General features: G+C 29.6%; 3 protein-coding genes across 3 annotated transcripts; 2 read left to right on the top strand and 1 right to left on the bottom strand.

Moving 5' to 3' along the window:
• Positions 1 to 2,127: 2,127 nt before the first annotated feature.
• LOC112763995 (uncharacterized) lies at positions 2,128 to 4,484 on the bottom strand. Its single transcript, XM_025809519.1, has 4 exons — positions 4,109 to 4,484; positions 3,972 to 4,025; positions 3,027 to 3,851; positions 2,128 to 2,948 (listed from the first exon to the last, which is right to left on the bottom strand). Exons 1-4 carry the CDS (start codon positions 4,482 to 4,484, stop codon positions 2,128 to 2,130), a joined length of 2,076 nt encoding a protein of 691 aa, XP_025665304.1.
• A 651-nt stretch (positions 4,485 to 5,135) lies between these two features.
• Positions 5,136 to 10,364, top strand: LOC112765934 (tryptophan--tRNA ligase, chloroplastic/mitochondrial). The gene is made up of 15 exons (XM_025811805.3): positions 5,136 to 5,420; positions 5,519 to 5,644; positions 5,784 to 5,871; positions 5,959 to 6,000; positions 6,382 to 6,471; positions 6,569 to 6,691; positions 7,170 to 7,241; positions 7,476 to 7,588; positions 7,720 to 7,741; positions 7,848 to 7,913; positions 8,459 to 8,515; positions 8,777 to 8,823; positions 8,968 to 9,049; positions 9,483 to 9,572; positions 9,899 to 10,364. The coding sequence occupies exons 1-15, from the start codon at positions 5,332 to 5,334 to the stop codon at positions 10,034 to 10,036; spliced, it is 1,245 nt and encodes a 414-aa protein (XP_025667590.1). The 5' UTR covers positions 5,136 to 5,331; the 3' UTR covers positions 10,037 to 10,364.
• Positions 10,365 to 17,655: 7,291 nt separating this feature from the next.
• On the top strand, positions 17,656 to 22,507 carry LOC112765979 (histidine-containing phosphotransfer protein 4-like). The gene is made up of 6 exons (XM_025811837.3): positions 17,656 to 17,930; positions 19,890 to 20,020; positions 20,105 to 20,173; positions 20,944 to 21,015; positions 21,210 to 21,282; positions 22,271 to 22,507. Exons 1-6 carry the CDS (start codon positions 17,871 to 17,873, stop codon positions 22,298 to 22,300), a joined length of 435 nt encoding a protein of 144 aa, XP_025667622.1. The 5' UTR covers positions 17,656 to 17,870; the 3' UTR covers positions 22,301 to 22,507.
• The last annotated feature ends 4,548 nt before the right edge of the window (positions 22,508 to 27,055 follow it).

The raw sequence follows: 27,055 nt of genomic DNA, 5'->3' as shown, positions 1-27,055 counted from the left end.
ATTTCCACCGGATATCATCATACAGTTGGGGGGCAGCCAGTCTGGCACACCTGTACAGATCGTTGTGTCGTGCATCACGATACAAATGTAAAGAGATGGATGGCCCACTGACACTGCTTTTTGTTTGGGCGTGGGAGCGTATGCCGCTCCTGGCACCTATACCCCGCAATCAGCTCGGCGATGTTCGTATTCCACTTGCACGACGGTATTGGTTTTTATTGTTATTGTTATTATTATTATTGTTAACATTATTATTATTTTTAGTTATTATTATTATTATTATTGTAATTATTTTAGTTATTATTATTATTAATTTGTTATTCTATTATTCTGTTTTTTGTTAGGTGGAGTCATTGGCGCCGACATACAAGATATATACGGAGGCCTACTGTATATTTTAGGCGAGGACTCGACGACATGGGACTTGACGATGTAAGTTGTAACCAGTAACGTTCAATATTTTTATTCAGAAGAATAATTTTTCTAATCGGCCTGTTCGTAACTAATGTGCAGTTCATATGGCGGCCGTATATGGGAGTGGGGGTTCCTGATGTGCTCGCCTCCCATTTGGTTATCTGCTCTACTCAGTCGCCGCTAGTGTCATTCGAGTGCATAGAATGGCACCCAGCAGACCGAGTTAGACGACAGTTCGGGATGCAACAGCATCCACCAGGCCCCGCGTTCGACCTTGGTCGTGATCATTGCAAGCGGTTGACAGGAGCACAGAACCATGACTGGGGACAGATTTACAGTGAATGGGTTAACAGGTGGAGCTCTGACCGCTATAACACATTACAGTTAGGTGAAGAGATTGTTGACTTTCATCCTCTCCCATTATACTACGAGTGGTACACACAACAGTATGGAGTTCACCTGCGACTGTCAGATAGAGTTCCAGGTGAAGAGGTCGGCGCTGATGAACCACAACAGCAACAGGAAGAACCACCTGGCCCTCAGCCTCAAGCCCCGCCTCATGAGCAGCAGTTTCAGGTATGTTTATTAGTTACCAGTTGTATTATTATTAATGTTTATCAGTAATTACTATTAATTGTAATTAATTGTTAATCAGGTTCCGGTTTATCAGCACCACTATCAGGTCCCGGTATATGAGCAGCAGTATCAGATGCCGGCATATGCCCAGCAGTTTCAGGATCCGGCATATGCCCAGCAGTTTCCGGATCCGGCATATGCTCAGCAGTGGCCTGCATATCAGCAGCAGGCACCGTATATACCAGAACCACAACCAACTCAGGCACCATATATACCGGAACCACAGCCAACTCCGGCACCTGAGCCTTACATACCACATCTGGTAATTCCAGCTGAGGGTCACTTTAGTCCGTTGGGTGGATCTGACACTATCAGCTTCTCTCAGGTCCTGAGAGATTCAGATTATCTATTTCCGACGGCACCACAGGAAGGGCCTGCTACATCTCAGCAGTCTGCGGGTCGTCGCGCCACTTCAGGTCATGCCAGTGACTTCGACTGTGATCAGTCGACGGGTCATGTAGATCCGCCCGGTCCTTCCGCACCACCATGCTCTCAATTGTTTGATTTGAATGAGTATCCGCAGCAGGAAGAGGGGGATTTGGGATACGACTTGCAGCACTGGTATGATCTTGGTGGAGCGAGTGGTCCGGGGATGAGTGATTCCGGTTTGTATGACATTGGTGGTGCGAGCATGACAGATTTCAGTGCAAGCAGTGAGCTGGATGCCGGTGTGTCTCAGGGTCATCCATATAACTTACGGACACAGACTGCGCCTCCGAACAAATACACCCCATCCTTGTATTCGAAGAAGGCACCGAGGAAGTAGTCCGTTGTATTTGATCTTGCATTCTATGTTGTATTCAGATTTGTATTCACTGTCGTACCGAGTATTTAGATGATTCCACTCAGTATTATTATTATGACATATTTAGCCTTGTTCTCGTATAACTCTGTTTGAGATTATCATGTTGTACTTTTGGAACGAAATGTTTATTTATTAAAAAGTTAAATAACGAGGTTAAATATTTCAATCATTATAAATTGTTAACTAGGTTAAAATCAATGACGAGGTTACATAAAAAGTAACACATAATTGTGAAGTACCTCATAACAAAGTTACATTGAAAAGCTTAATCACTAATGACCTCCAACGGAGCTTGGACCTGCGCGCTGAGGACATCGGCTGCGGCTATGTCCCTCGCGTCCACATATAGTGCACTTGCGAGGACCACGCATATCTCGCGAATCCATCTCATTTAAGTAGCGGGTTGACTTCGGTCTTCCTTTCGTTGCGCGCCTCAATGTCCAATTGGCAATCACCTTCGCTCCTTCATATCTATCCCATGTAGATGGGTCACCCATAGGAACAAACTCGCCTCTGTATACCTTGCAAATTTCAGACATCTTGTACACGTCGTGCACGTACACCTGCCAATCAAGACGCTGGTTGGCGCAACATGCAAGCACGTGGCGACATGGGAGTCGCTCGACCTGGAAATGGCCACAGTCGCAGTGTCGTTGCGCAAGGTTAACTGTGTAAATGGTACCATCTTGCATCTCGCGAACCTCAAACATCTCGTTGCGCCTGTCGAACCGGTTGACCACAATGTTTCCTGCACGTCGGAAGCTTTCTTCAACTCTCTTCGTTGCAAATTCTGAATACGTGAATCCGTTGCGGAGACGCTCATGAGCCTCGGTACTCTTCCGAGTAAACAATTCATTCAGCCGATAGAAAGTTGACCGGACAAGGGCAGTCACTGGAAGGTTACGTGCACCCTTCAGGACAGAATTTATGCACTCTACCAAGTTTGTCGTCATATGTCCCCAACGATGACCACCATCGAATGCCAACACCCATCTCTCAACACCGATCTCATCGCACCATTGAGTATATGCCTCACCCCGCTCTTTAAGCCTTTGGTAGTTTTTGTTGTACTCCTGCTCCGTCCTAGAATAGCCTGTAGAACAAACCATTTAATCATAAGCAGATGCCAGAAATTTACTATGAATAGAACCATAACAGTGAGTTAAAATACCTGTGTTCACCACGAGTTTATGTAAATATGGAGCCTTGAACCTCCTTAAGAAGTTGGACCCGATGTGCCTGATGCAGTACATGTGCCACGCCCTTGGTGGTGACCATGCACCGTTACTGCGAGCTATTGCAGCGTCGATGGAGGTATGGCGGTCTGAAATAATACCCACACCATCAATGGTAACAACATATCTCCGCAAATTGGTTAGGAAAAACTCCCATGCGTCTGCTGTCTCGCCCTCGACAATCGCAAATGCAATAGGCACAATGTTTTGATTCCCATCTTGTGCAACCGCTACCAGAAGTGCACCTTTATATTTTCCGTACAGGTGCGTGCCATCAACTTGCACCAGTGGCTTGCAGTGTCTGAATGCTACAATACACGGATAGAAGCTCCAAAAAACGCGGTGCAGAACTCTTACACCCAGAATCTCCTCACTCTCACGATAAACGGGGAGTGTTTTAATTTGAACACGAGACCTTGGCATCTTCACTGTCATTGCTTTCAACCATACTGGCAGAGTCTGGTAAGAAACTTCCCAATCACCGAAAACTTTTGCGACAGCTTTCTGCTTTGCCAACCAAGCCTTCCGGTAACTCACAGTGTAGTTGAACCTGCCTTGGACTTCTGCAATAATAGACTTCACCTTTATCGAGGGGTCTGCTTCAACCAACGGCCTAATGGCATCTGCAATTGTGTCCGAGTCCAACTTGGCATGATCTTGTGAAATCATGCCCACGGTGCACGTGTGCTTGCCATTGTATCTCCTGATCTCCCAACAAGCCTTTTTTCGAATCAAACTAGCTCGGATAAGCCAGTCGCACCCTACACCATACCCCTTGCATTTCGCATAGAATGTCTGCGGCTCAGACTCATACACAGTGTAATCAACTCCTCTAGAGATGGTGTAGCTTTTGATTGCAGATATCACCGACTCTCTCGAACCAAATTCCATTCCGACCCTAAACTCGCCATCTTCCACCGCAGCGTTGCCTTCGCCTACGACATGCGCACCACCATCAGTCAGACAAGGCAAATAAAATAAGCACTATATAAAACTTGAGTTAATAATCAAAACATACCCGTATTCGCATACTCAGGAAATTCCGGGGCATGCATGGCTTCGAGATCTAGAGTCCGCATAAAAGACGGAACACCAAACGGGTGCTGGCTTACAATCGCATTTGCTTCATTTTGCACCGCCGGATTGCCTACCAAGTCTCCGTCATCGTTTTCGTCATCGACTTCATAGTTAGCTTCGAATTCCTCTTCACTGTCATTATTATCTTCTTCCCAACCTATATCTCCGAGCTCATCAACATTGACACCCTCCTCGACCGCGCCCAACTCTGACTGTTGTTCGAACTCAACGTACAGCTCTATCATCGGCACATGAAATCGGGTTTGTTGATAAGTACATAACATCTGCTGCATACTGGCATCATCAGTGATGGGCATCATTTGAAACTGTATCAGCCCACCAAATACTTGTACAGGATTCCTGTATAAAATGTTGCTCACCCTTTTCGAAATGTGGCTTTGAATGTTATTACAAAGTCCATTTTGCAACTCTACAAAACTCATGGTACATGGAATAGCAAATGACAACGGACATTCACAAACAAAAGTTACTCCCTCATGTGTGTTTGGTATAACCTCACCGCTATAATATACTCGCAAATTTGTAATATTTTCCATAACTGCAACCTCACCTAATCCGATTTTTTTGATACACTTGACTGCCAAAAAAACTCAGAACTACGACATATGTGTAAGAAAGAAGAATACAATGAGTAGAAATGGAGCAAGGCAAGCTGAATGAGAGTGTTGCTTCGTATTTATAGGCTGGACCCTTCTTTAAATTATTATTTTTTAAACAAAACGCAACCTGCGTTTATTAAAAAGCTGCCACCAAAAAGTAAAACGCAACATGCGTTTGGTTACTTTTAAAAATTTTTTTTTTTTATATCAACAACAAAACGTGGCCTACGATTGAGTTAAAAGAAATTAAAAAAAAATTAAAACGTTATCAAAAAACAAAACGCATGATGCGTTTGTCCTTTTCTCTCAAAACAATAAAATAAAATAAATTAAAACAAACCTAAACGTAACCCACGTTTTGATCAACCTCCATAGCAGTGAAAATATTTCTCATGCATCCATTTTATTAGACAACACCTATACTAAATCCATAATGAAAAAAATGAGCCCTCTGTTGGTTTCTATAATTTTCAAAAGCGCGAGTGTGGTGGGTAGCACTCTACTATTACAGTAGGAGATAGGCGTTGTGAGCGAAAAATCAAACATGGGTGGCACTGGCACCGTTGTTTCTCACTTCCTCAATCTATCATCATCTTCTTCTTCTTATTCTCCACGCTTGCTTGCTCCTTCACTGTACAAACAAACACACACTCTCTTTTCTTCCTTTTTTTTTTTTAACTTATATATTTCTGTGTCTCACAGTTTGTTCTCATTTTCATTTCAACAAACAGGTCGTGTGCTGCTTCAACCCTCCTTCATTCTCGCTTCTCACTCCCTTCTATTCGCTCTTGCACTTCCTCTGCCACCGCCGCACCTTCTACTTCTTCAGACCCGATCACTCCTCCAACCCCTCTCAAGTAAAAATCACTCTTTTTTTCTTCTCTTTTTAGTTTCATTATTTTAATGCTCAATTGAGTTCAAATATCTGTTTTTTCTTCTGTTTGCCTCTTTAATTGGGTGATGTCAAAATGTGGTTTTGTTGTTTCTCTCTCACAGGAAAAGGGTAGTCTCGGGAGTGCAGCCAACTGGGTCAATTCACCTTGGAAACTATTTTGGAGCCATCAAGAATTGGGTTGCACTTCAGGTTATATATGTTCCATTCGGTTGTTGTGTAATTATTCATAGATTTACTTGGGTTTTTTGTGACATTCTGTTTATTTGTTTTTTGCAGAATACATATGATACACTTTTCTTCATTGTAGACCTCCACGCGGTATGTAATCTGCTGCTAAGTTAACTTGCTAAGCTTCCTAATGGAGCTGTTATTGTGCCTTTTTTATTATTGTTAGAGCTAAACTCTGGTCTCATAGTGCTACAATTGTTGGTGTGTAATAATTATTTTTATGGAAAAAGAATGGACAGTGTAATTAGTGAATTTTCTATTTATTTTTTTTCCCACTTTTATCTGTGTTGCTTCTGAGGCTTAGTGAGTTTAGCATTGGCTTCATAAATAGATCAATTAGTTTAAGGCAACTTCCTACGGAGATAATAACATTTGTAATCAAGTGTCATCAATAACACTCCAGTGTCCTGTTTTTTAGGATTTGGAGTGTTATCTTCCCCATTTCTCATTGTTTCAGATCTAATCCTACAGATTACATTACCTTATGAAGCACAACAATTATCTAAGGCTTCAAGGTCAACTGCAGCTATTTATCTGGCATGTGGAGTGGATCCTTCTAAGGTAAATTGCAACTTTTGCTTGCTGCTTTTTGGTAATTAATATTTTGCTGGAAATTTCTGTCCAGTTGTGAATGAATGGCATTTATTCGCGAATACAGGCTTCTGTTTTTGTACAGTCTCATGTTCGGGCACATGTAGAATTGATGTGGTTGCTAAGTTCTGCAACACCAATTGGTTGGCTGAACAAAATGATACAGTTCAAAGAGAAATCTCGCAAGGCGGTGCGTTTTAGCTGTATGAATTCCTAAGTTCCATTTTGAATATTTCTCGTTTTTTCCTGTTCTATGTATCTAATCTTCTAAAAGTAAGATAGTTTAATTCGATTACTTTTGTTGTCACCTAAGCATGTAATTTTAGTGACTATTAGGGAAAGAAAAAAAAATTTAAAAATTTGTCATATACCATTTTGTTTTCCAATCAGGAGATGGCAGCTTACAGTCATGAATAACAAATTTGTCATATCTCTACTGTGCAAACTACAGCCTTTTTTAGTCTTGACATTGCTACAGTTTTTGTTGCCGCCAACTATTTGATGTTTTGGTCAATGATCTCTAAACAATGGAAGTATCATATACCTTGTCTTTTGCAAATGTAAATCTACTAAAGCAGATCATGGTTTTCTTATTGGTTCTCCTATTGCAGGCTGGTATGTTTTCATTGATGCAATTAACAGTGATTCTTTTGGAATTGGATTTGTAGGGTGATGAAGAAGTTGGAGTTGCCCTTTTGACTTATCCTGTTCTGATGGCTTCTGATATACTTCTATATCAGGTGGTTTTTTACACACTACCATTTGGAAATTCTATGATGTCACTCTTTCCCCAGCCCAATTTATTACCTAGTTCATTGTAGTCATGAAGTTAAAACTTATAATACTTGGTAAACATGTTAATGTTAATTTCTGCAATCACTATTATCATTGCCAAATTTTATTTGAATATGTGGTGTTAGATTAATTTTACATTGAATATGAATGATTCTTATAATTGCAGCATGCTTCTGCAGTCTGATTTTGTCCCTGTTGGTGAAGATCAAAAGCAGCACTTGGAGTTGACTCGTGACTTAGCAGAACGGGTTAATTACTTATATGGAGGAAGAAAGTGGAAAAAATTAGGAGGGTAGGGAACTATTTTAAAATTGGATATAAGAACCATCTATACAAAGGTTGCTGAATTATTTAACTCTTTTTTATTAAAAAATAAAAAATTCACATTTGATTTAACCCTTTTATTTTTTATGTATTTGACAGTCGAGGTGGTGCAATATTTAAAGTAAGTTGTTCTTCACCCCCCCCCCCCCAAACAACCAATCAAAAGGGACAATGAATCAACATTTAAAAATGCAATTTTCTCATTAGCTGCACTTTCCTGGATGTAGGTTCCGGAGCCCCTTATACCTCCAGCTGGAGCCCGAATTATGTCCCTAACAGATGGCCTTTCTAAGGTTTTCTATTTCGACCTTTTCTCTTGTCTTTGTATGTACATCATGCTGGTATTCAGTTATACTTTTTTTAGTCAGCTTTCAAAGAAAGCATAATCTTAGATGATATTAGTTAAAGGAGGTTGGTAGCCTACTTTCAATATCAATTGAACTGTGGAACAATGTTTATTTGTTATCTAGACGAGTATGCAAATTTGATAACTTTGTTTGATTGTCTCCTGTTCTTTTTACCAGGCCTTACTTTTTGTTATTCATTCACTCCCAAACTTTAGTCAACAAGAAAACTTACTTGGATCCATTTTAAAGTACTCTTTAATTAGATGTGAAGATTTAGCTAAATAAAAATAGGGAGAGGAGAGAATTAAGGAGATTGTTAGAGATTGAGTGTTGTTTTGGATAGTAAAGAAGCTTCTCTTGATAAACACGTTTCTTGAGTTTAGGGTTTTTATTTTTATTTTTATCTAGTTCTAACAAGTAGCAAATGAGATTATTTATTGATTTGGATTTACAAGCTTGTTCTGATTTTTCCTGTGGGTTCAATTTTATAGATGTCAAAGTCTGCACCTTCTGATCAATCGAGAATCAATTTGCTTGATCCTAAAGATGTAAGTTGCCATATTCCTAAGACAAATTTCACTTGTTCTGTTGTTTTTTTCTATGCTTATCTTCATACTGCTTAATGTACGATTCTTTTCTCACCTGCTTGCATTAATATATGAGGGAATTTCATGTGTTGTGGAATTGATGAGCATGACTTGCATATTGCAAATGGAATATGATCAGATGTTATATCTATATAAGCATGTTCTAATAGGCTGTATCGTTCAAGATCTTTGTTTCCTGAGTTTGCTTATTTTCTTATGTAGCTTATAGCAAACAAGATCAAACGTTGCAAAACTGATGCATTTCCAGGGTTAGTATTGTTAATATCCTGTTTTATGATATGATAATCTTCCCCCTCGATGTTGTCTGTCAGTGCTTCCTTTTTTCATCCTTGGTTGTACATCTTTTATAATCTGATCTGCTACTCCTTGTGAAACATGTGCAAATCTTTTAGATTGGAGTTTGATAATCCTGAGAGGCCAGAATGTAACAATCTTCTTTCCATATACCAGCTCATTTCGGGAAAGACAAAAGAGGTCAGAAGTTAGAAATGCACTATATTTTATTTCATTTTTAATGATTTCAGTTGGTAATATCTTCTTAGTGGTTCTGGTATCTGCCTATTTTAATTAAGACTCCGTAATCTTTCCACATGGCTATAACTTGGTCTGGTAATGCAATCAAGTTTGTGCTTGTGAACTTCTATTAGCAGAAGAGTTTGGCTCAATTAGAAAAGAAAGCTCAGATGAAGTGCATATTCTGTTGTTTTTGTTCCTATATATATATATTCCTGGGAATTAGTTTGTAACAGAATTCCTCCTATTATGCAGTTAAGTTATAAACCAGATTATGAGATGAGAAATTGAAGTTATATTTTACTTCTTCCGTGTAAAGTGTTGTATTTATTACAAATGTTTTCTAACGGTGTAGTAATTAGTGACTTTCAAAACTTGTTGCGATTATATACAGGAAGTTGTTCAGGAGTGCCAAAACATGAACTGGGGCACATTCAAAACTCTCTTAACAGATGCCTTGATTGATCATTTGCATCCAATTCAGGTTTAACCTATTAAAAGTTGCCTTTGCTAATATTCTACTATGGCTTCCACAATGATTGTTAAGTGTTTACCACTGGAAGCCACTGGTTTCCTCACTTTTATTAGTTGACTTCTAATCTCCAAGTTGGATTTCAATGTGACTCCACGAGAATAAGTTGTCTGGATAACATCATATAAAGGTTTTAAATGAATAATGTTATTTTTAAAGTAGGAGTTGTTTATTGAGGTGTTCCTATGAGGGGTAATCCTAGATCTTCGTCTTCTAGTGATATATGTTCATGTTAACCAGAATTTACTCGTTGGCATTTGGTTTCCCAACTTTTACAGGTTCGCTATGATGAAATCATGTCCGAATCGGGTTACTTAGATGAAGTTTTAGCAGAAGGTGCTAGAAATGCATCAGAAATAGCAGATGCCACTGTCAATAATGTTTACCAAGCAATGGGATTTTTGGGGAGAAGGTGATAATTGATGCTCAGCAAAAACATAAAAAAAAATTACAGAGAGACTGGCATGACAGCAACTTAAATAGCTTACTTTTTGATGATTCACGATTGGCTTCAAAATTTTGGAGTAATGTTATGAGAATATATACCTGACTACTAGAATTGGAAAAAAGATGACTGGATGCAAAGCCTTAAAGATCCTCGTATTCTTTGCATTCTCAGTGAATTCTGTTGTTACATTCATTGCATTACTATTTCATTTTCTTCCAATCCCTTCCATTATTTATTTGTGTTGTGTAATCATTTCACAAATTAATAAATGGTTTTGCTATTGTATTGGATGGAGACTTTTGGCTTAGTCACCTTAATTCCGTCTCCACTATAGTCTGATGATGGTGACACACACCCCATTTAGTTTTCAATATTCTGCCACATTTTGATTCATGAATTTTTCTCCCATTCTCTTCCAAATCTCTTGTTTTGCAATTCAATTTTGGCTTACAATGATCATAGCAACCAAATCATCTCCCTAGATAGGATCAATTATATATTTAAAAGGGTTTACTATAGCTGCTTAAAGGTTTTGAATAAAGTGACTATTAGGTTTCTGAAATTTTTGACTTCGGACTAATCAATCCCTAAAGAAAAAAGTACCAATTTGGTCCTCCATGATAATAAACGGTGGACATGTGATGTCTTTCTTTCAATTCATCATTTAAAATCTAATGGTAGTGTTTATATGTATTGAGACATGTTTATTTATGAAAGATCGTCGTACAGGTAATAACTTTTGGAGCAAAACTTTACATGTTTTGATAGGATTCGTGATAAATAGAAAGCAATTGATAAATGTTATATGAAAATTCAAAAGATAATAAATGCTTCATTTTTTAAAACTACATTGTTTCGATGCTCATGTGGCAACAATAACAGAATACGCACCATTGTAGATAACAAAATACATGGATAATTCCATTTCATTTCGCACTATCTATTGATGAAAGGACATACATATCCATTATTCGTTATCGTAGAGGACTTAATTGATATTTTTTTTCCTTCAAGAATTAATTAGTTCAAAGTCAAAATTCTCAAAAATCTAATTGTTATTTTACTCAAAGGATTAAAAATGAGTTTTAAAAACTTGAGCATATTACAGTGATATTATATATATTTTTATGAGTTTAATTTTGATATATTAATAATATAAATTATGTTACATAGTTGTTCAATTATATTTATTTTTTTCGATAAATATTCACAAACAGACAAAAAATGGTTTTTTTTTATGAGATGACAATTCATAATTTGATATACATATAAAATTACTTTATACTGTTAGTATACTCAAAATTAAATTTATATTTTCATTTGTTAAAGTATATACATAAAATATGATACTAACTATAGAGATGTGACAATTAATTAACCAGAAAAGCATATTGTTATGAAGTTTTAAGTGCCTTAGTTAACAAAACCTGTTGTTAAATGATGTCATTAAAGAATGACGACATGATACCCATCACCAATCACCAGAGTAGAACAATGGAAGATGCTGGAAGTAACATTTGATGACGCCATGTTGGTAGTATTCTTATCAATTTGGAATACTTACTCTTATAAGGCAAAGAATATTATTTGATATTTATACCTTCCAATCCAATCACAAATGCAAAGCATATAGAATGTATATTCTCATCCACATAGTGCTTTGACACACACACATTAAGAATTGGTTCCACACAAATAGATGTGAATGTGATGGAGCATCATTGCAAAGAACACACAAACATCAAATTGCATTGCAAATATAAAAAACTTCATAGAATAAACATGTGTCTATTTTAATTTGTAAGTTACTACTTTAAACAGTTTAATGTCCTAATGTCTTTAATTGGAAAAGACATGTCAGGGTCCACCATTTATTGTTGAGATTCTCACACGTTGGTTTCATGTCTTATGGCTATTCAACATGCATGTGATTGATTATTCTCCCTCTAATCTAAGGAAGTTTATTCAACATTTGTACAAGGTGGAAACTCAGGTGCAGTTGACTTCACGTGAAGTTGATAGTTGAGAGCCGTTAGATGGTTTGACTGATTTGACTAAATTTTCATCTAACAACTTTTATTTATCAACTTCACGTAAAATTGACTGCACCTGAATTTTCACCTTTATATAATCAAACCATTACTAGAACCTAAGCAAGAATCCATACTTAACATTTTTCACAATCATCGCTTTACCCATGGTTTGGTGGTTCAATTAGTATCGAAAAAGTTTTTAAATTTTGACACTATTTCTTGGATTTAATGTTTAAATTAGTCTTTAAAATTATGCTCGCATCTCAATTTGATTTTTAAAGTACTCAATTTAGTTTTTAATTTGACATCTGTGACTTATTAATTTCTAATCATGTTTTCGTCACAAAATCATTAACGACGGATAGGTTGAACTTCTTAACGATTATTTCACGTGGTCATTGAAATTTTTTACTTCAATTTATTTTTTAAAAGTTTTTTAAAATTTTTAAGTGAAATCAGGATTAAAATTTTAATTATCACTTTAAATAGTCATTAGAAAGTATATGGATAGTCATAAATCTTTTTCAGTGATTTTATGACAAAAACAAGAATAGAGACTAACATAAATCACAAATACTATGTTAAAAAATTAAATTGAATAAATAAAAATTTTAAAAATTAAATTGAAATGTAAATAATATAATTTCACGAACCAATATAAGTATTAAGTCCTATTTCTTGCGTAGAAACTAATGAAGAATTAATGGCATCGTGTTTGACATATATATATTGTGGACAAAAAGTAAAATACCCAGATGAATTATATGTGATGTCATGTTTATAAATTTTTAGAAAAATTATTATAAAGCATCGTTAAAAAGATTTAATTATTAAAAAAATTAATATTAAAATTATTTAAAAGTATTAATTTTTATAATAATTAGACAGAACGATTAAATTATTTTTATAAAGAGATAAATATATTTTTAGATTATTATTTTTTGTAAATATATATTTTTTTAATTATCTATCATACTCAAAGCCGTATTGATACACTTTTATTTTATTAAGAAATATTTATTCATAGTTCATAATAAAAATTGGATACGACACGTTGTGAATTAAAATTTAAATAATATATTAAATTAATAAAATATCATATTGTAAATATAAGAGTAAATATAGTTGCATAAAAGTCTTAAAATTATGCAATTATTAAAAAAAATAAAAAATTTTAAGCTAGTGAGTAAGTAAGCTACCAAAGACAAACGGTAAGTAAATTTAGGTTTTGATTTATTAATTATTTTATTTTTAAATTTAAATTTTGATTTGTTTTAATTTTAGAATATTTTAAAATTAGAAAGAAAAAATTGGTTAATCGGCCATAAAATCACAAAATCAATTGAAGATTTGCAATCCAACAGAAAGATCCGTCTCATGAACATCTGAATCGAGTCGGACTCATTCAAATTCGTGACAACTCTACCAAAATTCTGCACCGCAAGAAGATACGCCGCTGATACACTCGTTTAAAGTATCCATCACGTGTCGGCGTCAGATTCGCGTTCGACACGGATACGCCGGCACCATGAAAAAATCCGTGCTTCATAGATAGAAACAACAGTAGAGCAACATCACAGTAATTAGGGTTACAAATAATAAGAAACACAGCAATAGACTGATGGATGTCACATCCAATAATACTAGTGAGCTGTAAATTTTTTTTTAAAAATAGCTAATAAGGTTACTAATAATATATGGAGAGTATAACTCCTTTTTTGGTTTCATTAACTAGTTCTTCTCAAACTTCAAGGCTATAATATTCATATAAAATTCTTTGATTTATTAGTCAAAGTTACAGTATTCATATAAAACTCAACGCTACAGTATTCATATAAATTGTCAAAGCATAAAACAATTAGGACACATTTATTAGTCTTCCAGCTTTTTATTTGATTCACAGCAACAAATCTCTATTATGACTTATGAGTTATAAATTAAAGTGCGTCAATAAGATAAAGGTGTATCAATAAAAATTTGATTATGATAAATAATTAGAGATAAGATATGGTTATAAAAAAAATAAATAAAAAATAATCTAAAAATATATTTGTTTTTTTATAAAAAAATTTGGTCTTTTCTCTAATTATTATAAAAATTAACACTTCTAAATAATTTTAATATTAAAAGTCTTTTTTAATAATAAAATTTTTTTAATGATCCTTTGTAATAATTTTTTCAAAATTTTTTGTATTATATATTTTTTTACTTGACATTTTTCATATGATAAAGGACTTCAAGTTTCACACAGGAATGACAAAAAAAAAATTGCAAAAATATGTATTTGCAGAGATTATCTCAACATAAAATTAAAGTAAATGGGAACTCACAAAATTTTTATGAAAATAGGAATTCATTATGTGAATAAATAGAAATAGAGGTACTTATTTTATGGAGACTCGTTAAATTTTACAAAGATAAATTTACTTAAATATTCTCATTGACAAAAATGAATTATGATATTTAGAGCAACTCTAATAAAATATTTTTTGGGTATTATTTTTTATATTTATAATAATTAAATTTATTTAAAATTAAAATTTGTATTGAATAAAATATTTAAAATGAGACCAGTATTAATAAAGACCGTATCATTTTAAAAAAAGATCAATTAAATACTATCACTTGTATAATATACTAAATGAAATAATTAAAAATAATATATAAAATTTAAATTAAATTGAGATTAAATATTAGAGTAACAAATTTCATATTAAATCTTAAATCAATTTTTATGATATATGATCTCACAAATACTTATATGGTATTTTGTGGGACCTAAAATAAAATCAAACTAAAATTAAATATTAGAAATGTTCTTATATATTGAAAGTTATTTTTATTTTTTATTTTTTCTAATGTGTATATTAGATATTTAATGTTTATGTTGGATTATATTAAATTGTGTTTAGATTATAGTTGAAAAAAAATTAAAAATAATATCCACGTATACTCATATATTTTTTTTGCCGAGACAATTAAACGGAGATTCATGACAAAAACGAGATAAAAAAAATATTTTCGTAAATTGGAATGGGATGAAAAAAAAATATCCGTCTTCATAGATGCCTATTTTCATCCCTAATTACATTATTGTTTTTATGTAATCTTATGAATGTATAATGGAGATTATATTTATGAATTCAACTATTTTTTAATTAATATTAATTAATTTTTTAAATTATTATTTTATCTAAATTTAAATATTAATTTTTAAGTTTTATAAATATTTAAATTTAAATTTTAAATTTTTTTAAAAACTCCCAAAAATTTTAAAAAAATAATTTTATAGTAAAAAATATTAATTAATATTAACTAATTAAAAAATTAGTTCTTTATATTCATTCTAGATTTATATATTTGATCTTGAATTATTATTCGGCTTGGGTTTCTATGTAATTTAGCAATTCCAAACGAAAATAAAACATAGCAAAATGGATGTAGTGACGACTTGTCTTAAAAAGACAAATTCATGTTTCGATGATAAGAATAGTTGAATATATATTATTCTTTTTTCACACCTAGTGACTAGTGTGAACTGCGATGAAATTTTATGTAAGCATAATTGAAGATATTCTTTTAACAACGCAAAAAGGAAAAAAGAAAAAAAGAAAAAACACAATGAAGATATTCTTTTACTCATAATCCTCAGGCTCGTATCCCTTATCCACTTTCTTGTATTTCAATTTTCATAATTATATGAAATAATCATCATTGCATGCCAGTTCAATATATTCTTTAATTATCTTTTATTAATCAAATATATATATATGAAAAATATTATGAGACAAATATTTTTAATGAAAAATAAAAAAAATTGATTAATATTGATTCAAATATATAATAAATATAAAAGAAAATATTAATCACATGTGTGTATATATATATCCTTGTAATAAGGTGTTAACATGATTTCAAAATTTAAAATTTTATTGTTTTTTTTATTTCTGTTATATATTTGTTTAAATTTAATGGACTATTGTTATAAAAGAGTTTCATAAAATTATTTTATTATATATTTCTGAATTTTTTTATTTAAATTAAATAAATATAAAATTTACGAAAATACATAAAGTATAGCATAATTACATAAATACATAATCAAAAATTAAACATATCTCAAATATTGAAAACTCAGTCTGTATGTGTATGAAGTCTTAGTACCCGAAATACATAAAAAAAATAGAATATAAACTCAATACCAGAGATATGCACAATGCGCAAATTGATGACTCAGTACCCTGATTTATATATTTTCGTAAATTTTAAATTTATTTGGTAAATTCTATATTATTACTACTTTTGAAATAGTAAATAAAATTGAGTCCAGCATATTTTCATTGAAACAATAATAAAATGTGTGTTTAGCATTGTGTTCTCATCATCTGTTTGAAGTTCTTTTTGTTCCATCTCCTAATAATATTAAGCCACAACCAATTAATTAATTAATTTAAAAAATACATATCTATCCGCTACAAGAATATAGCTGATTAGCTACCACAAAAATAGTCGTAAAATCATCGTTAATCTGACGCCAAATTTAATTTGTGACGGATTAACTACTGCCTAGCAATTAATGCTTTCCTCGCTAATTACAAGTCGCAGATCAGTGAAAAAAACACAATAGTTGCTAATTCATCGAAAAAATTTTTAGCTACCAAATAAATAGCCGCAAATCCATCACTACAGTAAAAACTAATTCCATAGAAAAAATTGACTAAAAGATAGTCGCTAATTAGCGACAAATTATACTACAGCAAAATCATCGCTAACATTTGCACTTTTGATATCATATCAAACAAGTTATAGCTGTCCCAGAATGAAATGCACCAGTTGGCTCTATCCCTGGTAGATTGCTTTTGCTTTTGATTCTTGAACTATCCGAAAAAGAAATATATGCCTTCAAAAATATATATTCAATTATTTATTTTTTTCTGAAATGCAGAAATTTTATGATATGATGAAAAGTGCTACTGTTATAGAAACTCCTAAATGATAATGATGATAATATGTTCGTTCAGCAATTTGCCTTTTTGGTGCATCTTCTACTTTAGAGCAATCAATTTATAAGAGCATATTAATTTTGATGTATAAATAATATTAAAAACTTTTTTTTTGTATAAATTTAGTTATGTATCGTTATATTAATAAAATAATTATTTTTTATTATTTATTAACGTAAATAATAATAATTATTTTATACTTATACTATTAATATATTAAAATTAAATTCACATATATTTTTTATATTATTGAGAATATTAAGAGTTAGTATCTAATTTTTTTTAAATATATACATATCATTATATATCATTTATAAAAAAAAAGTTACTAAACATAAGATATTTATCCTATCAATTATTTTAATTTTATTATATATATATATATATATATATATATATATTTAATAAATACAAATAAATTAATAAACACATTAATGCATATAAAGCTAGGGTTGCTTTCGATAGAAGAAGAAAAAAGAATGAATGAGTGAATGATAGTTACTTAGTGGTATTCTGTTATTTATTTTAATTGTTATTTTGTTTTTTGATATCACTATACCAAGAAAACGAACAATTTTTTATTTAAAAAAAAAAAAAGGTGTAGTGTATTGATACTATATCCCTCAATGCAATGCTATAAATATTGATTGCTGCACAACGTAGTTAGCCATCGATCTAGAACAAGTGAAAAACTATAATACTCATATCAATTATAATCGTCTTATTTATTTATTTATTATTAAATTTTTTATTTTATCAAAGGCTTATGGACAAGGTTCGGTTGCAGAGAGAAGCTGCCTTCATACGAAGCTCACTTCTTGATCAGGTATTTAATTTAATTTGCACCTTTTTTTTTGTGTGTAAATTAATAAGTTTGTTATTCCTATTTTTTATATTTTTTTCTTTTTTCTTTTTATTTTTTTTTTTTGTAAAAAAATGTCTACATCAATAAAGTTAGCGGCTGCGATTTTTTTTCTTAAAGCTATATATGTCCTTTAATTAGTTTCCAGAAACTTTTCAGCGGAAAATTTTAGGTTTAATTATTCTGTTGGTTTCTATAATTTTGTGAAATTTTTAATTAGGTTTTTATACTTTTTTTTTAATTGGGTTTCTGTATCAATTTTTTTTTAATTAAGTCTCTCTTAGTAGTAATTGACTTAATTTTATAAGGATCCAACTAAAAAAAAAATTGGTACAGGAACCTAAATAAAAGAAAAAAAAATATAGGGGCCAAATTAAAAAAAAAAATTGGTGCTAGCACTCAATTAAAAAGAAAAAAATATAGGAACCTAATTAAATATTTTACGAAACTATAGGACCAGTAGAGTAATTAAACCAAAATTTTACCACAAAATAAAGTTAAATGGCTTGGATTAAGACTTGATTTTTTTTTAATATTGAGTTATCATCTGAGGTTTATTAAAATATTAGGATTTGTTGATAAATTTCGTTAATATAAAATAGTTACTGAAAAAGGAAAAATCATTAGTAACGCTTTTAATTTAAAAAAAAAATTGTTAGTAACAATTTCAATTAACTGAAATTTAATAATTTTTTATCTGAATGAAAAAAAAAATTAAAAATCAGTAATGATAATTTTTCTTGTTACTATAGTGTATTACATATATACACTATTATAACCCAATATTAACATATTACACTAATGTATCTCTCGTATTAAAATTAATTTGCATTGGATATTAAAGCATGGACTTTTTCTAAATATCTTTTTTATTTTGACACAAACATCCAATAGGGAAAAATATTATCACATTAGTAAAAATGTATGATACATACAAGTTACAACCACTTATTATATCATATAATTCATATAAAAATATGCATATGACTAAATCATAGTCACTACAAAATTATTTTATGTTAATAGATATAATTCAAGTTTATGTCTCTTAAAATGTGCTTGGTCGCCAACGAATTATAACTCAAATGACATAATTTTTTATACTTATCTAGAGGTCTTGGGTTCGTCACTACAACAATATAGACTATTTTTTAAGATTATTATGTGTCAAAAAAAATAAATTTTGACACTATTTTAACTATAAAAATATGTTAATAAAAATTTTGTCAAAAGTAGTATTTTTAACATATAAGTAATTGTAAAAAAAAGTTTAAATCTTATTTTGATAAATATTGGCCGTCAAAAATAATTTGTTAGAAAAATTTGAGAATATATTTTTTGTGATACTTATTAACCGTAAAAAATACTATTTATTTTGACACTTATTGACCATAAAAAATTCTCAACAAAAATTTTTAACAAAGAATGAGATGAAATCTTGAAACTGAAGAATAAACTGAGATTTTGAAGATGAAGAATGAGTAGTATGATCCTAAACTAAGAGCAGTGTGATGCCAAAATTGACGGAGCTCAACGAAAAAAAGGAATAATAGAGTAAGTTGAAAATAAATGAGTGTCAAAATTAAGGAGTAATTTTCTACAATCAAATTATTCATCAAAAAACATAAAAAATTTAATATTTATAATATTTGTCAAAAATATATATTAATTTTTATACTTAACTATAACTGTTAAAAAAAATCACGTTAAAATAGCTCTTTTTTTTGTAGTGCCAGTATTTCTATCTTTAGAAAAAAAAAAGCGCCTGGTCGAAATGTAGATGAATTGTAATATTTTGAGTTTTGTGTTTGTTAAAATGTGGTTGTCAGGATCTAGTAATAAAGATACAAACATTAAATAAAACAAACTTGGTACAAAGTTAACTAATAATCATCATAATTTGATATTGATATTAATATTTAGGGATATTTGGATGAGCAATTCATTCAGCTGGAAGAGTTGCAAGACAATGATAATCCCAATTTTGTGGAAGAAGTTGTGACCCTTTTCTACACTGACTCTGCAAGATTGATCTACAACATTGATCAAGCACTGTAAGCCACCAATAGTGTATCTATATTATATTATATTATATCATAAATGTAACAATTCTGATATATCTTTATATTCCTACTCAGTTTGAGTAACCCAACTGACTTCACAAAATTAGACGATTACATGCATCAATTCAAGGGAAGTTGCTCAAGGTACCTACTCAAACCTAATAATAATAATAATAATAATAATAATAATAATAATAATAATAATAGAAAATGATAAATAAGTCTTTAACTTTTTTATTTTTGGACATTTAAGTCTTTAAAAATTTGAAAATACATTTAAATTTATGATATTTTTAAAATTTGAACATATCGATCTCTCATGTTGATTTGGATCTATCAGACTCAATGAAAAAATTAAACATGAGAGAATTTTTAAAATAGAACAAATTAGACTCAAAAATCAATGTGCTTAGATTTTGAAGAGCACAGAAACTTAAATATATTTTTAAATAGGGTAAACCAGTAAAGTATACTTTTTGTCCCTAAAGTTTGACAAAAATTTCAAAAATACCTCTAAATTTTATTTTGTTTCAATTTTGTCCTAAAAATTTTCGATTTGCATCAAATATACCTCTGACAACTAATTTTTCAAAAAATTTAAGACCAATTCAACAATAATTTCATAAGAATAACTCTAAATACAAGCAAATCAAACATAATTTTCATGCATTATTGTTAGATTGATCTTAAATTTTTAAAAAATTTAGCCGTTGAGGGTATATTTGATGCAAATCGAAAATTTTTGGGACAAAATTAAAATAAAATAAAATTTAAGAGTATTTTTAAAACTTTTGTCAAACTTGAGGGACAAAAACTATATTTTATCCTTTTAAATATTTAGAAACTTCAATGTTTGTGAACCAAAAAATATAATAATAATATGTTTTCAATTCCTTTGACATGCATACGTACAGCATCGGAGCAAAGAAGGTGAAGAATGAATGTAACGGATTTGGTGAATATTGTGAAGTACAAAATTATGACGGGTAATTCCTCATCAAACTTTTCTGCAAAATTATAATCTAGCAGCAATATATTTTTTTGCCATATTAGTATATCAAAATGTTTGAAAAATAATTAGAAAAAAAAACTAATTTTATGTATAATTTCTACTATTAACAATATTATATTGATATATGTGTTATTGGCAATGCGATTATACACATTTTGTCTTTTTCAGATGCTTCAGGACTTTCCAACAAATCAAGCAAGAGTATATAACTTTGAAGAAGAAGCTTGAGACTTATTTTCAGGTATCACTTTTTAGATAAAAGGGAGAGAACTTGAGAGAGTGTTCTTCCCTCCATAGCCTCCATTTTCAGCGTGTTTAGTGTGTTGTGAGGAGAGAGAGTGCTGAAAACTAGGGTTTTGGTTTAATTACTCTGTTGGTCTTTATAGTTTCACAAAATTTTCAATTAGATCCCTATACTTTTTTTTCTTTTAATTGGTCTCTGCACCGAATTTTTTTTCAATTAGGTCCTTATTAGCAGTAATTGGATTAATTTTATAGGGACCCAACAAAAAAAAATTGGTGCAGGGACCAAATAAAAGGAAAAAAAGTATAGGGACCTAATTAAAAAAAAAATTGGTACAAGAACTCAATTAAAAGGAAAAAAAGTATGGAGACCTAATTGAAAATTTTGCAAAACTATAGGGACCAAAAGAGTAATTAAACCTATATTATATTATGAGCTCAACCAATAAATCAAAATTTTTTTGGTTAATATAAACTATTTTTTAATTTTAAATTATAAATTTTAAAGTCTTAATTCTAATTTTTTTTAAATAATAAAAAAAAATTTAAAAATGGTTAATATTAACTTAAATTTAATTTTGATACATTGTCATTATAAAATAATTTTACACGTATTTTTAAGTACGTAATGCTAAATCAACAAAAATAATTATTTTTTTGTATTAACTACATAAATTGCGATAACTCAAAAAGAAACATATATAATTGAACAATTATGTAAAATATTTTAACTATCAGTATATTAAAATTAAATTTATATTGACTAATGAAAAGTTTTTTTCACTATACTAATTTTAATTTGCAGCCATTTTATGATCATATATATGCTTATTATTTAATTTCACCATACGATTTGATGAGGTGAGCAACTAACGATAAGTAACGCTTTTAATAAGTTAGATGTCTTATATATTCTTCATGATCTGTTAATATTTAATATTAATTACTATTTTCTTTATTTGGTCACTATCTTAATATTATTTCAGTTATTGAAGGAAGCTGCTCAAATCAAATGAAATAATGTGGGTGCCGAAACCCTTACCCTTTATTGAAGCTTTTTTTATCCACCAATAGTGTATGTGTGTGTCTAGAGAGAGAGAAAGAGAGAGAGAATAAAAGTTTTTAAATGTAAGAGAGCCATGAGTTAAGGTCGTTGTTATTATAATATTATCTGATTTTATGTAATTCATAATTCATAATTTAACTTAAATTTCATGCAACCACTGCCAACAGTACAGCATATATGTACACTTAATAAATTAAAAGATTTAATTAATATGTGTTCTAAAGACATAAATTAAAGTTATCAATTTTTTTTATTTAATATGAAATAAGTGTGTGTTTGAATTAAAGTTTAAAATTTTTTTTTGTATCAAATTAATTTTTTAAATTTTATTTTGATAAAAAATAAATTAATGCTAACGTGATTTATATTTGGTAATTTTTATATGAAAATAGATTATAATAAAATGAATGTTGTTTGGATTTTATTATTTAAAATCAGGTTTAGATAAAAATTATTAAAAAAATATAAATTTATATTATTTAAAACCATAATGTTTTTCAACACTCTTTTGGTTATAATTTTTTTAAAAGAACTTAAATTTATATGTTAAAATTTAATACTCATTCATAATTTTTTTAGTATTTTTTAATATTATTTTTTTATTTAATTTGACCTTTCTAATGAAATCCCACAATTCATATTATAAAAAATTAACAATGATAAACAAAATATACTTTAATTCAAGAACCCTGATAAAAATTATACGAACCAAACAAAAAATAATAAAGAAAAGTTCCATAAAAAATTGTATTAGTAAAAATATTAAAAATTTTATATGAATAATAAACACTAAAAATTTCATTAAAAAAGACAACAATATACCTCACATAAAAAAAGACATACAACAATATACATCACATAAGAATGAAGGATAAAGTTAGAAAAAATTATATTTCTTCAATCATTTTTCCAACTTTAACTATAACACAGAAACTATCATTTATTGCTTCAAGTAAACGGGAATTGAAATATAAAATCACATTTGTGTTTAAAAAAAAAAAAATCGAAACTTTTCAGAAAGTGCAATCTTATAACTCAAACGTTAAACCAAACACACCCTAAAACGTCAATTATTTCTTTTACGGTATCTAGTCTTTTTATTATTTATTATTTTTTCTTATATTTTTTCTTTTTTAGTTTATAAAAATTTATTGGAAATAACGAACGAAGTTTCTCCTGGAGCACAAAAAAATTACTCCAAAAAAAAAAGTTATGTTACGCATATATAAAAAATTAATAATTTATATAAAATATATATTAGAATATAAAATATATTAAAAATATTTAAAATAATATATATAAATATATACAAATAAATAATAAATATTTTAATAACGAATTTTTTATATATTTATCGTATTTTTTAAATGTTTTTTTTATGCTTTCTTTTTTTTGTTTGGGTATTGTAAAGATCTTAAACGCAAAAACTCGATGACTTGGTTAGCCACAAATAGGATTAAATTTTTTTTTTTCGTCACAATAGGATTCGAGTTGGTGTGTGTGTTGTCTTTTTTTTGGGGTTGGGGTACGAAGTTATGGTTCAAGTTTCATGGATTGGATTGTTGGGTCTATGGCCCTACGTGAGTAACCCATAATAGAGAATTTTCAAAATTAATGACCTAAAGTTGAATCTCACCAAAAACCAAAAAAAAAAAAAATGTATATAAAAAATAATTACTAATCAATTATTACGTATATATATATATATATATATATATATATATTTGACATTTTATACAAATTTTTATTATAATATTATAAACAGGTTTTATTATTCTATTATGATTGATTTGATTATTCTATTGTGACATAATTGATTATTTTGTTAGAAAAATATATGAATTAATATACACCAAAAATATTATGGGTATACTAAAACTAGTTATTAAAATAAATTATTATATATTTGTGTATATTTATGTGTTATTTAATTTATTTTTAATATATATTTTATATTAGTGCTGATTTTAGTATACACCTAATATAATTGAATATACACATGATAATAACTGATTTGGTAATTAATTTTTTTTGTAAACTTACTATTTTTGGAAAAAATATAGTTAAGTAGTTAACATTAAAAAGTATGTGATCAAAAATACAAAAGATCTCGTCCAAAATATTACATTTGTTTTCTATAGAAAGATTCTCCAAAATATACCTGCAAAAAGTATTTTGACGCGAGATATTCAAAAACAATAAAGATAATTGCTGCTAAGTATATCATTGTGTGTTTCGACCTAATTGTACTTATCGTTTGACGAATTCAAATAGCTTCTGTTAGTAAGGGTTACTATAAGAAGCAAGGTAAAAAGAAATTGAGATTTTATGTGAAATTGGAACGGTAAATTAAGTATGTAAAATGTAAAATTATAACAAGATTTAAATCATAAAATTATCAGATTTAGTTGACTCATTTAAAAATATAATATAAAAAAATTTTAAGAGTTAAATCGAAATTCTAACTAATATAACAGTTAGCACACCAACTTATCTTTTGTTTGGCTAGTTCTGTGAGTTATAGCAGACCAATAGAACAGCAGTCATAGCCCTTTGTCTAATAAAAAATATTTTCAAACAAAACTAGTAGCAATTTGCCATTTTCATTTTCTATTTTTGGTTGTGTATATAGGGTTCGAATAAGGGAGACATTTTCATATTTTAGAAATAAAAAAATGAAATAATTAAAATTCCACACATAACACAAGTATTGGGAGGGGACCTAATTTGATCTTTATTACTTTGTTGCAGCTTTTCTAGTTTGTGGCTTCTTCTCTTTGACAGTAACATATCAATGCTACTCATCACTGTATTTTGGAGCAATGACACAAATAAATTCGTGGTCTTTAATTGTTTGACTTGCAAGCTATAAATCCTAATATATAGGATCTTAATTTTAGGGTTTAGATATATACATTGATCCTTTAGTTTATTATTCTATTCAAATTAGCAATCATTTTAAAGCAGAGTTAACAAAACTAGGATTTCTCGCTACTTATCGGTCTCTTCTAGTTATATAGCTCAAATGACATAGTCTGATCTCTTCATACTCACCTAAGAGGTCGCGAGTTCGAATATTCCTATCTTCGGTAAAAAAAAAAATTATAATTTGCGCCAAGTTGCATATTAATATCTATCTTTTGGAATTGAGAAAATTCCACTCCCCTCCCTTACGAGATGCTAAAATGACACTCCCCTCCCCTCTATTTTATAAATATACATTTCCCTCCCTTCTACCTTTTAAAAAACCTCTTCTTTAATCCATTTTAATTTTTTTGTGTTAACTAATATTAACTTTATCCATTTTTTAACAAAAAATAAATTATTTTTTAAAAAAATACCCATTAGCAAAAATTTTATTTTTTATCATTAAATTTTGCTTACCAAAATATCCTTTAATAAACTTTTTTATTGATTAAATTGTATTTTTACCAAAATACTTTTAAAAAAATTAATAATTAAATTATTTTTTCTAAGATACCTACTTTTCAATAATTTTTTAATTATTAAATTATGATTTTACCAAAATTTTTGTTAACAATTAATTTTATATTTTACTATTAATTTTTCGATATCAATATATATTATTTTAACATTAAATAAAAAAATCTTACTACTGTTAATATGTATAAAAATTAATATATATTGATATTGAAAAACAATCTTACTAAAATTTTTTATTTAATGTTAAAATAATATATATAGATATCAAAAAATTAATAGTAAAATATAAAAAAATTATTAACGAAAATTTTGGTAAAATTATAATTTAATAATTAAAAAATTATTAAAGGGTATTTTTGAAAAAAATATAATTATTAAATTTTTTTAAAAATACAATTTAATCAATAAAAGAATAATTTATTAAAGAGTATTTTGGTAAGCAAAATTTAATGATAAAAAATAAAATTTTTGCTAATGGGTATTTTTTAAAAAAATAATTTATTTTTTTTTAAAAAATGGATAAAGTTAACATTAGTTAACTCAAAAGGTTTAAAATGGATTAAAGAAGATATTTTTAAAAGTTAGAAGGGAGGAGAATGTACATTTATAAAATAGAGGAAAAGGAAGTGTCATTTTAACATCCCGACAGAGGAGGGGAGTGGAATTTTCTCTTTGGAATTTGAAGCTCAATTCCATCATAATTATAATAGTATATCTTTGCACCTTTGTGTAACAAATTAAATCAAGTTACATTGCCCCTTTATATTCCAACCACCACAAATAGCAAAAGTTTCACATAATAACCATTAAATTTGCACCACTAACATGCTTTTGGTCCCTTTTTATTTTTATATATGTTCTTTATCTATTTATTTATTTATTTAATTTTTGTCAAACTATGCTTGTCATAAGAATAATAATGATGTTCTCTCTATTGTGCTTGTGGTTATCACACACTGCCACCCCCAACCCCACCACTTAGCATGTAACTATCATCATTGCATTCTAATTTCTAAACCCCTACCCCAGCATTCCATTCCTTAGTTACAACCTCAATCCTACTCAATAATCTTTAGATTTTGATAAAAATGCAATAATAACCTATTTGAGTTGATCGAGTGGTTAGCTCTCTCATCCGTTTAAGTAAGTGTCGAAAATTTGAATTCTATCTTATACAATATCTTATTAGTCAGCAATAAATCTTTAAATAAAATTTCGTTTCACGACAAATTAATCTTTTATCTAACGGGTCAGAAAATAC

Source organism: Arachis hypogaea, chromosome 17, assembly GCF_003086295.3.
Source record: "Arachis hypogaea cultivar Tifrunner chromosome 17, arahy.Tifrunner.gnm2.J5K5, whole genome shotgun sequence".
In the NCBI taxonomy this organism is placed as follows: Eukaryota; Viridiplantae; Streptophyta; class Magnoliopsida; order Fabales; family Fabaceae; genus Arachis; species Arachis hypogaea.
This window is presented reverse-complemented; position numbering and strand designations above follow the sequence as displayed.

Bases quoted from the DNA above. Each gene is read 5' to 3' on its own strand.
- LOC112763995 (XM_025809519.1), bottom strand. From the start codon at position 4,484: ATGCCCATCACTGATGATGCCAGTATGCAGCAGATGTTATGTACTTAT. The intron at 4,026-4,108 runs GTATGTTTTGAT...CGCATGTCGTAG, and splicing joins TCCTGAGTATGCGAATACGG to GCGAAGGCAACGCTGCGGTG. The intron at 2,949-3,026 runs GTATTTTAACTC...TTTGTTCTACAG, and splicing joins TAAACTCGTGGTGAACACAG to GCTATTCTAGGACGGAGCAG.
- LOC112765934 (XM_025811805.3), top strand. From the start codon at position 5,332: ATGGGTGGCACTGGCACCGTTGTTTCTCACTTCCTCAATCTATCATCA. The intron at 5,421-5,518 runs GTACAAACAAAC...TTCAACAAACAG, and splicing joins CGCTTGCTTGCTCCTTCACT to GTCGTGTGCTGCTTCAACCC. The intron at 6,472-6,568 runs GTAAATTGCAAC...TCGCGAATACAG, and splicing joins GTGGAGTGGATCCTTCTAAG to GCTTCTGTTTTTGTACAGTC.
- LOC112765979 (XM_025811837.3), top strand. From the start codon at position 17,871: ATGGACAAGGTTCGGTTGCAGAGAGAAGCTGCCTTCATACGAAGCTCA. The intron at 17,931-19,889 runs GTATTTAATTTA...ATTAATATTTAG, and splicing joins GAAGCTCACTTCTTGATCAG to GGATATTTGGATGAGCAATT. The intron at 20,174-20,943 runs GTACCTACTCAA...GCATACGTACAG, and splicing joins TTCAAGGGAAGTTGCTCAAG to CATCGGAGCAAAGAAGGTGA.